Source organism: Terrapene carolina, unplaced genomic scaffold (genome assembly GCF_002925995.2).
Source record: "Terrapene carolina triunguis isolate 2854851 unplaced genomic scaffold, T_m_triunguis-2.0 Scaffold23, whole genome shotgun sequence".
NCBI lineage: Eukaryota > Metazoa > Chordata > Testudines > Emydidae > Terrapene > Terrapene triunguis.
In genome coordinates, this window is record NW_020664374.1 from 16,991,958 (window position 1) to 17,010,301 (window position 18,344).

Genomic DNA, 18,344 nt, shown 5'->3' on the forward strand with positions numbered 1-18,344 from the left:
TGGTAGGTGGTGTAATGAGCAATCCAACAGTGTTTTAAAAGGAGGCTCCATGAGTTTTTAGGCGGATAATGCTGAGGTCCCACATAGTCGTTGGTGTCTAATCAGAGCTTAAGTATCAAGGAGGCCCTGGAGGAATTTCAATACCGTCAGATGAGAGAAGTTAGAGTATGACTGTACCACATTATGGCACACCAATATTGCTGCAAGGTGAAACCTGAGAGTGTAAAATGCTTGTGCTGCATGCTTCAGGAGCAACATATAGTTGAGGAACTTCAGTGCCAGGTCCTCAATTGGGTCCATATTGTTTTGGGCTTCCCACACAGAAAATCTTTTCCATTTCAGGACGTAAGTCTTCATGGTGGAAAGTTTCCAGCTCTGTCTGAGAATTTCTTGAATCATAGGGAGCAGTCTCTGCAAGTAGTGCTCAACCAGCCAACCACCAAGCTATCAGGTGCTATGACTGAGAGTCTGGGTGCAGTATCTGACCTTGGTTCTAAGATGATATGTTTAGGCAGGTTAGGAACTGGCTAAGAGGCCACTTCGGACATCTACAATAGATCTGACACCAGAACTGTCTCATCCAGTAAGAGGCTATCGGGATGATCACAGCCTTGTCACATCTAATCTTGGATATTCCCCTGGGAATCAGAGGAATCGGCAGAAAGGCATATAGAGGTCCTCAAGGCCATAGAAGAATCAAGGCGTCTAGTAATGGGCCTCGGTTGACTCCCTCCCTTCTGGAGCAGAAGTCTGGGCCATGAATGGTAAGCAGGAACTTAGGGAGGGTTGTGGCCATTCTGGCCCTTATGCTCTCATGAGGCAGCACTGGGCGCATGCATGGCTCCGACCAACACGGCTATTCAAACAAACTCCAGTCTCATATGCAACAAGTGCATGCGCACCTACAATGTGAGCCACACTGACACACTCAGAGAAGAATTGTGGTGTCTACACGAGCCATATATGAATCTATTATGCTTGCTAACATGTAAAAGCTTTAATATTGGATAGTATTTGCATGTTCATTTTGGTGTATTGAAGAGCCATTGACAATTTAGTCACTGTTAATGGTGCTGTTATAAAAAGTTTATAGAGGATTAATAACTGATGTAAATGTTATATGCGCATTAGAGACATAAAGAGGATGCTATACATGGTTATAGATGCATCAGTAAAACCTGTTATAGATTATTATAAACCATGGTTTCAAGCAACCTTCTGAAGTATTGTTCTAACAATTTATAACAACTGATTAAACATGTATTCAAAAATCTATTAATTCTTAACCCTTCATAAACAATCTATAATTGGATCCTTTGTAGTAAGTGTGACCAAATTATTAAAGGCTATTTGACATACCAAATTGTAAACAATATCCAGTACTTTTGAGTAGTTTATATTTTATATATTGACTATTTTATATTTCATCATATAATTACTTGCAATTTAAAAATCAGTGGATTATTGAAACAAGTATTTCTTGGAGATTAAAAACAGAAATACATTCAGATATTTAAGGTGTATAAAACTAGAAAAATCAGAATTGTATAGTTTGAGAAAAGGAGAGATGAAATCTGAAACTACAAACCTGTTCAGGTTCCACATGGCAAAACATGGAAATCTTTTCCTTCACAGCCATTTCTATAGGCTTTGTACTTCTGCAGACTATCTGTCAAAATACATCATATATAAAACATAAATAAGAAGTGTGGAAAAATAAGATAGGAAAAAACTCTAAGTAAATGGAAGCTCCTCAACATTAATCATGGAAAAGATTGACCTCTCAAGAAACAACAGTCTGGACAAATAATTTTTTCCTGGGAGTTCTACAATATATCATAAGTCACATAAATACCTGTGACGTTGCACTCTTTATATTTTATGAAAATATGCTAATGAGTTTAAATATAACGTAACTGGAATATGCTTCATGCAAAAGGTCTCTTGTAAGGTATCATTACAAAGCTTATAATCGACTGAGTGTGATCATCCTATTTGTATAAATGTATCACTCTTGTATCTGAAACTAGAAATATGAAATATAACTCTGAGGGCCTATTGTAATTATGCAAAGTGTGGGCCATTAACGGTGGTTTGGAATCTTGATGACTCCCATTAACCAGGACAATTGTCTGAGGATGGCTCTGTTTTACTTGCAAGTCTTCCTGTATACCTGTGTGCTGGCAAGTGGGTAATGAAGTCTTACAGTGACATGTGATCATGTCACCTGAACTGAAATCCATCTTTAACCTGGTGCTTTTCCATTGAGAAGGAGGAGATGGGAACCCAGAGAGGGACAAAGGATTCCCACCTTATGCAAAAGATATATAAATGGATGGAACAGAACAAAGGGGGCAGCCATCATGAGGAATCCCCTAGCTACCACCTGAGCTGGAACAAGGGCTGTACCAGGGGAAAGGACTGTGCCCAGACTAGGAAGGTGTCCAGTCTGTGAAAGAGACTTATTGAAACATCTCTCAGGGTGAGATTTTATCTGTACTCAGTTGTATGACTGTATTAGGCTTAGATTTGCATGTTTTATTTTATTTCACTTGGTAATTCACTTTGTTCTGTTTGTTACTACTTGGAACCACTTAAATCCTACTTTCTGTATTTAATAAAATCATTTTTTACTTCTTAATTAACCCAGAGTATGTATTAATACCTGGGGGGGGGGGGCAAACAGCTGTGCATATCTCTCTATCAGTGTTATAGAGGGCAAACAATTTATGAGTTTACCCTGTATAAGCTTTATACAGGGTAAAATGGATTTATTTGGGGTTTGGACCCCATTGGGAGTTGGACATCTGAGTGTTAAAGACAGGGACACTTCTGTAAGTTGCTTTCAGTTAAGCCTACAGCTGTTAGGGGACGTGGTTCAGACCCTGGGTCTGGGTTTGCAGCAGGCTAGCGGGTCTGGCTCAAACCAGGCAGGGCACTGAAGTCCTAAGCTGCCAGGGCAGGAAAGCACGGGCAGAAGTAGTCTTGGCACATCAATTGGCAGTTCCCAAGGGGGTTTCTGTGATCCAACCCATCATAATACCATTTAACAAGAGATAGCTACATCAGATCTCCACCAACATATCTATACCTTTATTCACCTACTTTCCTGTTTTCTACTTTTTATATTTACATTGCTTCCTCTGCTTGCAACGCTACCTTTCTCCCCTCCTCCTCAATTCCCCACTTCTTCCTGACCCTACTCTTTATTCTTTCATGCTTTACTCATTTACTCTTCAGGTACCATTTAAGTAACACACCAAAGAGCAAAGAATAAGGAGAGTCAAAAGTGTGATACATTATCACCAAGTTTGTTGTGTTTTTTTCAGTTATCCTTTGTTTATTTACATGACTTTCTTTATCTTTCAAGTACCTTAACAGCACATTTTGGTTTGTTTGTAATTCACCTGACTGCTGCCCAGTGGACCTGGAAGCTGATCTGTGTCCCTGGAAGAGAAGATCGATAGACCAAAGAGAGGAGTTTCTTTTCTTTTCTAACTTTCCAATTCCCTTTTTCTGATGTATTTATATCTGTGAATCCTTTGTGCTGAAAGCAGGACATTTGGGAATTTGTGGAAATATTTGCAATTTTTACCAACAAGGATTTTTTTTTCCAGGACAGATACTAAGTGATTAATTTCTCAATTATTATTTATGTTACCATAGCACATAGGATCCCTAGTCCCCATGATGTCAGCCACTATACAAACATAGAATGCCTTTCCCGCCTATTTCTGATTTGTTTGTGTGCAAGTGCTGATTATATTTTTAAAAGCTTTTTTGTTGAGTAAACTTGCTCTTATTCCTTGATCGCTTTGCTAAGTAAAAGAATACATACCAACTGAATTTTATTTCCCCTACCCTCAAAATAGATACTCCAGTATGGAAAAATGTAATGCAAGCCATAAAGAAAGAACTAGTGCAAGTTCTAATCATAAAGAAGAATTATGCAAGTAATTTTTAAATTCTCTTTATCTAAATGTGGGTGAATATCCAGTTAGGCTTTATCAGCCATGACAATGTGTGTTCAAGACATTACAGAGAAGTCTACAATTCTTAACACACAGCTTCAAAGTGGGTGACACCAGGAGTTGAGGGTTCTCTGCATGCTGCAGTAAAATTATTGCTAATGGAGTCATAAAAGTTAAATGCATCAGCAACAGCAGGAAATAAAAAAACTATAGTAACAACGTCTGGTTTATATTTCCCAAAACAATAAAATACAGGTGCACAGTAGGAATTATATAATTCAAGGGAGCAGCATTGGCAACCAGACAAGATATAATTTTTCAAGATGTCATGAGAGAGTCCCTTGGATGTATAGACATTGTGCATGCAAACAGACATTTTTCAAAGCTCTTCAGCTTAGAAGAAGAAGATTACTCCCTCTGTTTGAGTGGTCAACAGCTACAGATAGTAGGAAAATTATTGTTCTTATGCCTAAACTCAGGATATGGGAAAGTGACTACATTAATCTGTTTTCCTTTCATTCCACACTCAAAAATCAATAGTTTTTAAAAGTCTAATTTTCAAAATAAGGCACAGGCAATTACTTTAACTGTCTCCAGAAATCAGGTGCCCATTTTGTGTCTGAAGTTAATTGCATGCCACAGAGTTTGAAATTTAGGCCCTAAATCTTAAAATATTGGGTACGAGTGAAAACTTTGCGTCAAAAACCAGTTAAGGTTACTAAGTCACAACAGTGTGGTTACCTATCATGTCCTTTACAAAACTGATGATGTTGCAGTTACGATGAAGGGATTTTGATAACTGAATTCTAATGGATGTTAAGACAGCCTACAGTGAAAATATAGGCACTGTTGTTGTTTTTTTAATAGTGAAAACTAAAATAAAGCAAAGAAATGAGTAGCTAAGGTAATAAATCTTACCTATGGACTGTTTGACTTTTTTTATTTATACATTTGACTTATGTATTTTTATTAGCTTGATTTCAGTAGCTAAATATTTTCTTTGAATAGATATTTTTAAATGGGAAATATTGGTTAATATATTTATCCATTAACAGTAAAAAAAACTGGTACAATGCCTGTAATTGCTTTTTTCTTGATAGTAATGTGTATGTAGTTTAATATGAAAATTATGTAATGTTATTAATGTATGATAAAATTAAGTAGGTAGCCTTGCATTACAGGCTTATTGATATGGATCATTAAAGTGTACGCAGAGAATTGTTTCCTTTTCAAAACTGCATCATACTGTTTATTTTTCGAGTTTCCTAATGACAGAACAGTATTTATTTTGAGTAAGCATTAGGGTTGCTGGGTGATAATTATATAGTTATTTTTTTATTCTTGATAACACTAATGTGTTTGTTTATTATACGTAGAGGTGAATTCACTGTGACTTAGACTCAACTGTTGTTTTTAAAGATTACGCTTAAGTTTTGGAATTTGCCAGTGTGTGTTTTCTTTGGGGTTGGTTTGTTTTTTTTGCATCTTACATTTCTTCCTTTGTTTCAGAAAATAGACAGTATTTTAATTTTTTTTAACAAACAGTATTCAGTCTTACCACATTTAAATCATTCAGGTGATGTATGAGATATAATTTTAAAATTTGTTATAGTTAGTATGGACAACTGATTCCCCCACACATACAAATATTAACATTTTTATAATGAACCACCAAAACATATTTAGTTTAATGAGTTATAAAAAATATATTCATTTCTTTTATGAGGCACTCACTGCTGGATAGGAGGCTTCTAATTTGTAGAAATTAAGGTAATCGGAAAGTGCATTTTTATTTATTGGATTTTAGAAAAGAAAATTGGCAAAGTTTAACAAGTCTGCCACAAATACAATGTTGATAGCCGGAACACTCCGTGGGAGTTCTGTCTGGGAAAGGCACGAAGAGCCAGGCTTTCAAAGTGCTGGCAGATTAATTAATTTTGCAATGTTCATTAGTGAGATTATTGATTTACCTGTGATAGGAACAAAATTCAATAACTTTGTTCTACCAAATTACACTTAATTGGTATTCGGAATACGAGGATGTATTTTATGACTGAAGCAGTAGCATTTAACCAGAAGAACATATGGACTAAAAAGTTATATCTCTTGGAAAGGTTCAGGAAAAAGAAAATTTACAAAAGAAAGGCAGAACATAATATTTACTTGTGTACATTGTCATTGTATAATAACATAATTATACCAAACAGCAGAGTTGTATATCTTACTAGGGGCTTGATACTGCAAGATACTACACACTCCTGTGAAGTGCTAAACAACTTCGACTCCTAACAGAGTCAGTGGAGGGAAGGAGCTCAGGACATTAAGGGAATGCCCAGCACCTTGCAGAGCTGAGCCCTTAGAACTATATTATGGTTTTCCCAAAGCCCCAAGGAAAGGGCTGCTACTAGAGCAGACCAGGAAGCAGATTCTGGCTCAGATCATTGCAATCTGTCTCCCCTCTGCTCCAAAGACAAAGTACTCCATGACAGGCTTCTTCACAATGCAGCATATTTTATTTGGAAAACAAGCATATCTTTGCTAGTTAGTGTGCTGGCATCTCCTGCATGGGGAGGGATACAGTGGCTCTTTGGAGCCTGTTTTCCACCCCATGCTTCACCTGTGATACAGGTGGCCAGGCTGAGGAAATAATCCGACACCTTTGCACATTCATTCACACATTTTATAGTTAAATTGTTTGTCTCAACATCCATATTTTAATTGGATACATATTTTCAAATGATGGATTATTTTTCTGAATTCATTAGTAAAACTGATGATACAGCCTCACATTCCTCTCAGAATAGATCCAACCTTAACTCTAGATTTTTAAAGCCATGTATAGAGATTTTGCTATAAGACTCTTTAATGGGAAGAGCATAGCTAGAATCCCATGATATTTAAGAGATAAAAGTATATTGACATTCAGTACATTTTTGTAGTTTAATTTCTTTGGTTTTTAGTACACTGGTATGGTCCAAGTTGCTTCCTTCCCCTCCCTCATAAGGGCTTGTCTACACTTGAAATACTACAGCGGCACAGCTGCACCACTGCAGCTGCACTGCTGTACCACTTCAAAGTAGACACTACCTCGGACAACGGGAAGTATTCTCTCATTGGCATAGGTAATCCACCTCCCCGACAGGTGGTAGCTAGGTCAACAGAAGAATTCTTCCATTGACATAGCACTGTCTATACCATGGGTTATGTCAGTTTAAATACACCACTCAGAGATGTGGGCTTTTCATACCCCTGCGCGACAGTTAAACCAACTTAATTGTGTAGTGCAGACCTGGCCTAAGACAGATTCCCTTTCAGAGTAGAAAGAACTGGAGCCTTATGTTTTGAATTATTTACATGCACCAATATATCTAGATGACCTATAAACACAGATTTTATCATAACCCTATGAACTCACCAGATCTGGAGACAAACCTAGGCCTCTCAGCGCTCGAACACTGTTCTGTGTAGGTTTTGTTTTCTGTTCTCCAGTAGCATTAGGCTGGAAACATATATTTTAAAGGCTGAAACAGTAACTCAGTTCTAGTATCAGGACAATTATAGTTAAAAACAAAGAAATGTCAGTAAAAGTAAGGATATTGACAAGGAGAAAAAAGTATACATCAAAGCAAAGCACAATATGTTAGAATGGAGAATAGTAACACTGTATTATTGCATGCATTAGAAACCCTGTGGAATTTCTAGCCAAACAGCACTAATTCAGGCCAACTGTCTCTTTTAGATCAGTATATAGAGAGTATAGGGCTCAGAACTGAGGAGGAGAAATGTCCAAAATTGGACTTTCTGTAGTAGCTCGGAAACGCTACAAAACAGTGCCACGCCTTCAATGACCTTCCACAAGTGGAACTGATTGGAATTTAGTACACAACTCTGTCCTCAAATATACACATTCAACTGCCATTGAAATTAATTGTAAATGGGTTAATGTAAATCAGGACAGAATATGCTCTTTTTTATCTATATAGATAATCCAAAAGAAATTCTGGAAAATATGGTGGTATCGTCAGTACCCCACGTCTACCTTCCAAAAACTTGCCTATGAATATTTACAACTTAAAAAAAACCCTTTTAATCTATTTTTTGGTGTAAAAGTTATGGTTAGATAGAACACAAAATTTTCAGCATTATAAAGCAGATGTAGCCTTACAGATGAGTTAGTATTATTAGTCTTCACTCACATTACCTGGAATACTAAAAGGGAGACTATTAAAGAATATTGGGTAAAAACCTGGCTCCAGTAAAATCAATGGCAAAACTCCCACTGGCTTCAGAGGAGCAAGGATTTTACCCATTGTCTCTTTAAGCTTTAAAACACTGACTCCCCTCCACTACAACTCCTGAAAAAATGATACAGAATGCAGTACATGGCAAAACTTAACTGAAAATTAAAATATATTATCTTACTAATTTACCTGTGGTACAAGGCTAACGTGGATATTGCAGAAGTTTTCTCTTTTTGCCTTAAACTGGAACTGTCTGAATGCCTCAACAAATGGCATTCCTTCAATGTCTCCAATAGTTCCACCTAGCTGAAAAAGAAGGCCCAGAATTTACTACTGCTCTGACAATTAAAAAAATAAATTTCTACTCTGTGTCAGCCTTGAAAATTTCAACTGCTCATCTCAGTTGTGCATGTTGTAAGAGGGAGAATGAATGATGTATGGTTCTGGAGGCACATCTTGTATCATTACATAGGCCATTTCATGTGGAAAACTTTACTCATTTTCAATGCTGATTTTATTCACTTTCAATGCTGAGGGCACAGTTTTCCACAAGAATTAGTCTGTTACCACTGAAAACTATATGCTTTATATACAATTTTCAGTATCTTGGAGACACCTGCATTCTTGAATCAAGTAGTAGGGAACAAGTTATCAATACAGTAAACTGCAATTTGGTAAATGAGAATGAAAATGTTTTTAGTTTCCTTTTTTCTAAATTAATAACTGAAGTAAATGCGAAAAGGGCATCTAATGCTATTATCACAGCTTTATAATGGGATAAACTGCACATCACCAGTTTGGCATCCTGGTAAAAGAGAAATAATTAGAAACATGTTATGCCAGAACAAGACAGATGTAAGGAATAAATTAAATTTATAAAAAAATGTATTCAGCAATAGCTATGATAGAAAGATTGGAGCTGCTTAAACAGTCTTCCAACAAGATCCTTAAAAGCAAAATTATCTCAGAATGTGGTCTGATGTGCCCTCTTGTGGTCTCTGGAATCATTGCACATTTTTGTTCAAATAAAATTTAAAAAAACCACACACACACACACACACACACACACACACTTTACTGGATTTGACACATATATAATAAACCTACTTACTGCAACAATTTGCAACTGAAAAATTATATTTGTAACCTGAAAGCCTTGAAACCGTATTTGAGTATGTCTTGGTCTCTACAGAAAGTCTCCTGACTTTGAGAAAAGAATCACTGACAGCCTCACCCCTATCTAATGTAAGGAAGTTCCTGTGCACTTTTTCTGTTTATTACTCTTTCTAAGCTTAAAGGAAATGTTGGATCCATATTTTACACTTCATAAATATAGTGGAAACTTTCTGATCAAGCTGAAATCTTAGGCTAAAATCAAGGCTGGATTGTCTTTCTAAAAGATATGCTATAGTTCAAAAAGAAACTATGAGCTTCGTACAGAAGTGTCTATGGCCTGCGTTATGCTGGAGTTCAGACTAGATGATAATAATAGTCCTTTCTGGCCTTAAAGCCCATTAAATACTCTTTCTTCAAATTCCCAGACATGTCTTCTTCAGAAATTTCATTGAAACTTGAATGATAATAAATAGTACCATCTAGTACTTATGTAGTGCTTTTCATCCATACATCTCAAAGTGCTTTACAAAGGAGGGACTATACTGCTTTGCAAGACCTTAAAAATAAAATAGCTAAAATGTGACCTCAATCCATAAGTACTTAGATACATTCTTGAAAGCATGATCATGAACAACATGACAGGATCCTTGGTTTGAAGATTGCAAGCTATGATTTGAAGAGTTCTTCTACTGACTATGATGTCGTGATTTCTGAAATCATCAAGGAAATTAAGTCCTGCTCCTTAATATTGTTAACCCAGTATACGTAGCTGGAATCCACTGTATATGGCTTGTGAAAACCCAGGAAAGGTGAAAATACATACACCAGAAAAAACAGTTACTCACCTTTTGTAACTGTTGTTCTTCGAGATGTGTTGCTCATATCTATTCCAGTTAGGTGTGTGCGCGCGCCGCATGCACGGATGTCGGAAACTTTTCTCTAGCAGTTACCCGTCAAGCCGGCTGTGGAGCCCCCTGGAGTGGCGCCAATATGGTGCTCTATATATGACCCTGCCAGCCCGACCCCCCTTCAGTTCCTTCTTGCCGGCTACTCGAACAGAGGGGAAGGTGGGGGGGAATGGAATAGATATGAGCAACACATCTCGAAGAACAACAGTTACAGAAGGCAAGTAACCGTTTTTTCTTCTTCGAGTGCTTGCTCATCTCAATTCCAGTTAGGTGACTCCCAAGCCTTACCTCGGAAGTGGGGTCTGAGGCAAGGTATTGCAGACTGGAGAATCGCCCTGCCGAAGGCTGCATCATCATGTGATTGGTGAACGATGGCGTAGTGTGACGTGAAAGTGTGCACCGAACTCCATGCGGCAGCCCTGCAGATGTCCTGGAGGGGTACGTGTGCCAGGAAGGCCGCTGATACGTGGAGTGAGCTATGACAACAGGCGGAGGGACCTTCGCTAAGCCATAGCAAGCGTGAATACACACCGTGATCCAGGAGGATATCCGCTGGGAGGAGACTGGCGAACCTTTCATTCGCTCCGCTAGAGCAACAAACAACTGGGTTATTTTGCGGAACGGCTTCGTTCTGTCTATGTAGAAGGCGAGTGCTCTTCTAACGTCCAGCGAATGCAGCTGCCGCTCACAGAGGGTGGGGTGCGGCTTTGGATAGAAAACCAGCAGGAAAATATCCTAGCTGACATGGAAGCGGGACACAACTTTCAGTACGAAGGCCGGGTGAGGCCTAAGCTGCACCTTGTCCTTATGAAATATGGTATACGGGGGCTCGCACATGAGGGTCCGTAGTTCCGAAACGCGTCGTGCCGAAGTGATGCCCACTAGGAAAGCAACCTTCCAGGAGAGGTAGAGGAGTGAGCAGGAGGCTAGCGCTCAAAGGGAGGACCCATGAGACGAGACAGGACTAAATTAAGGTCCCAGGCCAGGACAGGGGGGCTTCATCAGAGGATGGATCTTTTCCAGTCCTTTTAGGAAATGACTCACGATATGGTGTGCAAACACTGAGCGCCAGGAAACTCCTGGGTGAAATGCCGAAATAGCCGCAAGGTGGACTTTCAGAGAGCTGAATGCCAGGCGCTGATCTTTCAGGTGCACCAGATAGTCCAGGATGCATGGAATCGAAGCCTGGAGTGGGGGCACCTGTTGCTGGGTGCACCAGATAGAAAACCTTTTCCACTTTGCTTTGTAAGTGGTTCTGGTAGAAGGCTTATGGCTTTCCAGGAGCACCTGCCTCACCAGGTCCAAACAGGCGAGCTCCGCTTGGTTTAATCATGGATCCTCCACGCCATAAGATGAAGTGACTGTAGGTCTGGGTTGAGAAGGCGACCGTGATTCTGCAAGATGAGGTCGGGAGTGAGAGGTAGACGGACCGGGGACCGGATCGATAGGTCCATGAGGGTGGGGTATCAGCACTGGTGAGGCCAAGCTGGAGCCACCAGGATGACGTCCGCCTTGTCCTTGCGGACCTTGAGAAGCACCTTGTAGATGAGAGGAAATGGTGGGAAGGCGTATAGTAGTTGACCGGACCAAGGAATCAGGAAGGAGTCTGCAATCGAGCCCTGGCTGTGACCCCGGAAAGAGCAAAAGGTTGGGCACTTCCTGTTGGCCAGCGTGGCGAACAGGTCAATTCAGGGAAACCCCCAGCTGCAGAAGATGGAGTGGATGACATCCGGCCGAATCGACCATTCGTGTGTGAGGAACCGTCTGCTTAAGCTGTCCGCCAGTACGTTCTGAACGCCAGGCAGGTATGAAGCTTGGAGAAGGATGGAGTGGGCTAAACAAAATTCCAATAGCAGGAGGGCTTTGTGGCAGAGAGGAGACAACTGAGCTCCGCCTTGCTTCTTTATATAAAACATGGCCGTGGTATTGTCCGTACGCACCGCTACACAATGGCCCTGCAATTGTGACAGGAATACTTGGCACGCAAAGCGGATTTCCCTGAGCTCTTTGATGTTGATATGCAGGGCCAATTCCTCTACTTGCCAGAGGCCTTGAGTCGTCATGCTCCCGAGATGTGCTCCCCAGCTGAGCACCGACGCATCCGTTACCAATGTCAGAGTGGGCTGGGGAGGGTGGAATGGTACCCCGGCGCTTACCATGCGGAGGTCCAGCCACCAACGTAGGGAATTGAGGATATGCCCTGGGATGGTCAGCACCATGTCCAGACTGTCGCGGCCCGGGCAATACACAGACACGAGCCACACCTGCAGGGGCCTGAGCCGCAACCTGGCATGTTGCACCACGTAGGTGCAGAACGCCATGTGACCCAGCAGCTTGAGGCACTGTCTCGCCATGGTGGTGGGAAAGTTGCAAAGGCTGATAATTACCTGTGCGAGGGCTAGACGACGGACCTCTAGAAGGAACACCCTCACCTGGTTCGCATCCAGGACTGCCCCAATGAACTCTATTGTTCGTGTTGGGGCAAGAACAGACTTGCTGATGTTCAGAATAATGCCCAAGCAGTCGAACGTGTCTCTGACCAATTGTATCTGCGATTCTACCTGCTGACGAGATCGACCTCGCATGAGCCACTCATCTAGGTATGGGTAAATGTGCACGTGGTGGCAGCGAAGAAAGGCCGCCACGACTGCCATGCATTTGGTGAAGACACGAGGAGCCGTGCACAGGCCGAACGGGAAAGCCGTGAACTGATAATGCACCTTGTTTACTATGAAACGGAGAAAACGTCTGTGAGACGGATTGATTGAAACATGAAAATAAGCGTCCTTCATATCAAGGACGGCGTACCCATCTCCTGAATCCAGGGAGGGGATCATCATGCTCAAGGAGACTATGCGGAACTTTGAGTTGACTATGTGCTTGTTGAGTTCCCTTAGGTCCAGGATGGGCTGTAGACCTCCCTTTGCCTTGGGAATATGGAAGTAGCGTGAGTAGAAGCCCTTGCCTCTGAGCTCCCGAGGTACCTCCTCCACTGCTCCTAGAGCTAGGAGGAACTGGACCTCCTGGATGAGTTGCTCGTGAGAGGGGTCCCTGAAGAGGGACGGGTAAGGGGGGTGGGAGGGCGGGGACAAGCAGAAATGGATAGAATAGCCCGTCTCTACCGTGCGGCGAACCCACCAATTCGATATAATAAGGGACCATGCACGGTAGAAGCGGGATAGGCGGTTCAGAAAGGGAGAGTGACTGGTCGGGGTATGGACTGGTAATCCATTCTCGTGTGCATCTTCAAAATGGGCGCTTAGGGCCCAGAGGGGCTTTAGACTGTCCCTGGCCCTGCCCTGGGGGAGGACGCGATGGTCTGCGCCTGGTGTATCTACTACCTCCTACCAAGTCCTGCCTGGGTCTAGTGGGGAAAGACGGCTGCTGGGAGGGCTGGGGTTTAAATGGCTTTCTTTGAGTCGCCGGGGTGTGCATGCCGAGAGACTTAATTGTGTTCCTTGAATCTTTTAGGCTATGCAACCTAGAGTTGGTCTGTTCAGAGAAAAGCCCCTGACCGTCAAGCGGGAGGTCTTGAATAGTCTGCTGAACTTCTGGCAGAAGACCCGAAGACTGAAGCCAGGCGTTACGCCGCATGGCAACACCAGATGCCAGCGTACGTGCCGCCACATCCGCGGCGTCCAGGGAGCCTTGAAGAGCAACCCGGGACACTATTCTGCCCTCCTCAGCAATGGCGCCCAGCTCCTGCCGAGAGTCCGATGGGAGGAGCTCCTTGAACTTTTGGATAGCAGACCAGGAGTTATAACTAAATCTGCTAAGGATCGCGAGCTGATTAGCAATCCGTAGGGAGAGGCCACCGACAGAATAAACCTTCCTCGCAAAGAGATCCAGACGTTTCGTGTCTCTTGATTTAGGGGCGGGCCCTTGCTGGCCCTGCCTTTCTTTTTCGTTTACCGCATCCACCACCAGGGAGCACGGGGGGGAGGGAGGGATGGGTAAAAAGGTATTTGTACCCCTTAGTGGGGACAAAGTACTTTCTTTCGGCCCCTTTGGCCGTGGAAGGAATGGAGGCCGGAGTTTGCCAGATTGTTTTGGCATTTGACTGGATGGACTTTATAACGGGCAGCGCCACCCTAGAGGGCCCTTCCGGTGTCAGAATGTTCGCCCCGGGGTCCTCTTCTTCTACTACCTCCTCCACCTAGAGATTCATATTTAAGGCCACTCGCCGTAGGAGTTCCTTTAAAGCCCAATAGTCCATGGATGGAGGGACAGTTGTAGATGTACCCGCCACTGCCACATCGGGGAAGACGAGGAGGTAGTGACCGGCAGGATCAGGTCCAAAACAGCCCCTTAGTCTCCACCAGGGGTGGGGCTGGGTCCAGCGATTGAATGGGATCTGGAGGAGGACAACTGATGGTTGCCTCGGGAATACAGGACCCAGAGCGTGAAGGTGGAGGGACGCCTGGAGGAGCACCCTGGGCTTGGTGGTACGCCCAGGGGATCCAGAACTGCCATTGGGGCGCTGAAGTGTCTCATCCGATAATGCCCGGGCCTGATCGAGGTACCTCCGATGCCCCTGATGCCCTACTCAACCTGAGGGAGGGTGACTGGAAGCAGGATGGCCAAGGAGGGGTGGTGCGCTGTGCGAGGGGGAGTTCCGCGTCCCCTGACAAGCGGGATGGGTGCCATGTGGAGTGGCGTGATCCAGACGGTGACCAGTGGTGCCGTTGCCTCAGTGGAGATCGGCCACGGGACTGCAACTGTGATCGGTGCCATGTCAAAGAAAGGTGCCGAGCCGGTGAGCGGTGCCGCAACGGAGAGCGGTGCCACGCCGGAGAGCGGTGGTTTTGCGTACGGTGTCTCGGAGAGGTGCGGTGCCGCGATGGGGAGCGGTGTCGCTGTGTGGAGCGGTGTCGGTTCAAGCGGTGCCGCAAGGTCTCAGACCTTGACCTGGACCTCAAGCGGGACCACGACCTGCCAGCTGATGACCCCCTCGAGCGGGAGCGGCTCCGAGGATCAGGGCTGTGGGACCAGTGCTGCGAGTCAGACCGTGGCCGCGAGTCAAACCGGCGTGTAGCATGGGTGCGGTGCCAGGACTCAGAGTGGAGCGGTGATACTGGTCTGGGGGCCAACGGCCCAAAGAACACCAGTTCGCCTCTTGGCAGTGCCGGGGCTCGAGATGGTGTAGGCCTCGAGACCGGGGACTTGGGCGACGTCATCTCAATGAGCCCTATGGCTGCCTCAAAGGTGTTGGGCGTGGGGGGCAGCGTGACCTCCTCGACCTGCAGTTGTGGGGAGTCCGGCGATGCAGGGCTTCCCTGGGGGGCGGGGGCCCGTGTAGGGTGAGGACTACTGGGAAGCATGTCGGTCTTATGTTCCTGGTCCGCACCGTGCCCTGCCAGGGGTGCGACCACCGCCTCAGGCCTTTGTGGAGGCTTCTCCGTGGCCTGCTTCTTACGGGTGGCCGGGGAGTGGGAGCGGTGCCGGGGAGAGCTCTTTTGGGCCCCGGGAGACCGTCGGGCCTTAGAGGGGCATGCCGAGTCCTTATTCGGCTCTGCAAACGGCACCACTGAAGGGGCGCTCCACACTGAGGCGCTCAGGGCCGAGTCTTGAGGCGGACGAAGGGCAGACTCCATGAGGAGTTGTTTCAGTCTAATGTCTCTCTCCTTTCTAGTGCGAGGTTTAAATGCTTTGCAAATCCTGCACTTATCCGCCTGATGGGCCTCTCCCAGACACCGAAGACAGGAGTCGTGGGGGTCGCCCATGGGCATGGGCTTGCCGCAGGAACTGCAAGGTTTGAAGTCCTGGGATGGCATGCCCCGTAGGTCACTCGTTGAAAGGGGAAACCCCTTTAGTGTTAAGTATAGTTGTTAACACTTGAAGATAACAAAAATCTAACACTTAACTAACAATAGGGTAACTATACACAGAGATAAGTAGAGTAGCTAGGGAGTAATGGAGCACTTGCGAACAAGAGACCACTGTTCCAACAACCGTCACTGGCGGTAAGAAGGAATGGAAGGGGCGGGTCGAGCTGGCAGGGTCATATATAGAGCACCATATCAGCACCACTCCAGGGGGCTCCACAGCCGGCCTGACGGGTAGCTGCTAGGGAAAAGTTTCCAACATCTGTGCATGCAGCGCACGCACACACCTAACTGGAATTGATATGAGCAAGCACTCAAAGAAGAACTTATTTACACTGACTGGCTGCTTTAAGAGAGAATCGGCTCCTAAGGAGCCAATCTTCAGCAAGTTTCAATGCTCTGCATGGGGATTTAATCACATTAGTGGAAGTCACAGGGAGGAATCCATGCATAACATACTCAGAATTAACGCCAAGGACCATACAGCATTTGTGTGTCTTTGTTGTTGCTATCCATATCAACTCAGTCTGACATATATACACAACACAAAACAAGGGAGGAAAAGTAAGCTCTATTTATTCATCACACATAACCAACCCCATGGATTACATCTGCAGAGATGGGAAGTTTCATACTTGCCTCAATGACACATATTTGTGGCTCTTTCTTGTCACTGTCCACAGGAACCTTTGCCTGATTCATCACCCATTCTTGTACAACATCAGTAATGTGTGGAACAACTGCAAGGCAAAATGAAAAAAGGAAGCACTTCCTAATGTAGGGCCACATATTGCTTCCTACTTAGAGAGGAGAGAAAAACCCAGTGGGGTAATTGAGCTGGTGGAATGAAAGGGGGTAGAAGTCCCTCCAGAAGACTAAAGTATGGCCAAATCTTGTTGGCAAGGAAGAAGGGTTGAGTCAAGGCAGCAAAGAGCACTTGCTCCTTGCAGTATGCCCCCTCTGAAACTTGAATGGATGAGCATGCCAGCACGTCCAATGTGAATGACTGCATGCAAATTTAAAAGGATGTTCCTGAATATTTATAGCTGCAACTGAAATTTGCTCTTTGTAAACATATATGCAAGTAAAACTTGATTACTGGAATGCAAATGGGAAGCAAACTCCTCCTGGATCATCTGGAGGACAGAATGATGTGCTCAACTAGAAGAATAGGCAGCTTCAGCACACTTACTTACTGTACTCATACTGTCTTTGACCTAAATTAATTTACAATTTCAGTTGTCCAATTTATCAACAAAATTGTCATAAATCCAGGAAAGTATTTGAAGTGACCACTTCATTCACATTAATCCAATAATGCAAATATGTCAGTATCCCTCTGAGTGAATAAAAGTTACCCGTGTAATTGTTCTAAACAGTCTTTATTAGAAACTCAACTAATCTACATGAATTTAAACTACATGGAAAGTACCTTGAACTGTCTTTCCCAAGTAATCTCCATGTCTTTCTTTATTGATTACATGTTGATAGATCTTTCCAGTGGTGATGTTATTATCTTTATATAAGTTGATGTCCAAGAATCTTTCATAATTTCCCAAGTCTAAGTCAACTTCTCCCCCATCGTTTAGTACAAAAACTTCACCTGAAAAAGAAAATGAAAAAGGTAAAAAATAAATTGTACTGGGATTTCCTCCTACATTAACACATAGGAAAGCAATGATTACAAATTACTAAATAAATGGCAGGAATTCTACAAACATGCTAAATACATTTTAGTAAAGGTACTATATAAATAAGCGCAATGAAATGCAGTACTTTATTTCAATTATGTTAATTATTTTAGGCTCAGATTTGGGGTAAAATTTGCATGAGTGACTTAGCAACTTTTGAAAATTTTACTCCTAGTTTTGATTCAGTTGTTTCAGCATAAATATCTGGTTCATCATACCCCCAGCTAGGCTCTTATCCAAAGACCACTGAAGTCAGTGGAATCTTTCCATTGACTTCAAAGAGCTTTTGATCAAGCCCAGAGCCTTTTTCCGATCTCTAAAGATGCCTCTTTTAAACATCAGCCTGCGAGGGAACCACACTTGTTGCCTCCAACATGGCTCCATATGAAATCAGATGGGAAAGTGCGTTGGCAGAACTGAAAAGTACCTCAGCAAGAGCACTGCTCTTACACATCAATGACTGGATAATTTGCTGGAATCATATTGTAGAAACAAAGATAAAATCTTTTGAAGGTAAGCTCTAGAATGTGTAAATACACAGTTGCAATGTAAAAACGTGTCCATCAGGATATCAAATTCTCTCTGAACAAAT

The 18,344-nt window shown here is 43.3% G+C and overlaps 1 protein-coding gene across 2 annotated transcripts in view; it reads right to left on the reverse strand.

Moving 5' to 3' along the window:
- The window catches only part of LOC113405127 (CTP synthase 2), a 134,079-nt gene that overhangs the window by 97,186 nt on the left and 18,549 nt on the right, over positions 1-18,344 (reverse strand). For both annotated transcript variants that reach the window (XM_026649738.1, XM_026649735.1), the window contains exons 4-8: positions 17,494-17,664; positions 16,701-16,801; positions 8,402-8,518; positions 7,387-7,470; positions 1,589-1,669 (exon numbers count right to left, since the gene is read on the reverse strand). In XM_026649738.1, the coding sequence (XP_026505523.1) occupies positions 1,589-1,669; positions 7,387-7,470; positions 8,402-8,518; positions 16,701-16,801; positions 17,494-17,664 (554 nt within the window). The remainder of the gene's footprint in view (positions 1-1,588; positions 1,670-7,386; positions 7,471-8,401; positions 8,519-16,700; positions 16,802-17,493; positions 17,665-18,344) is intronic.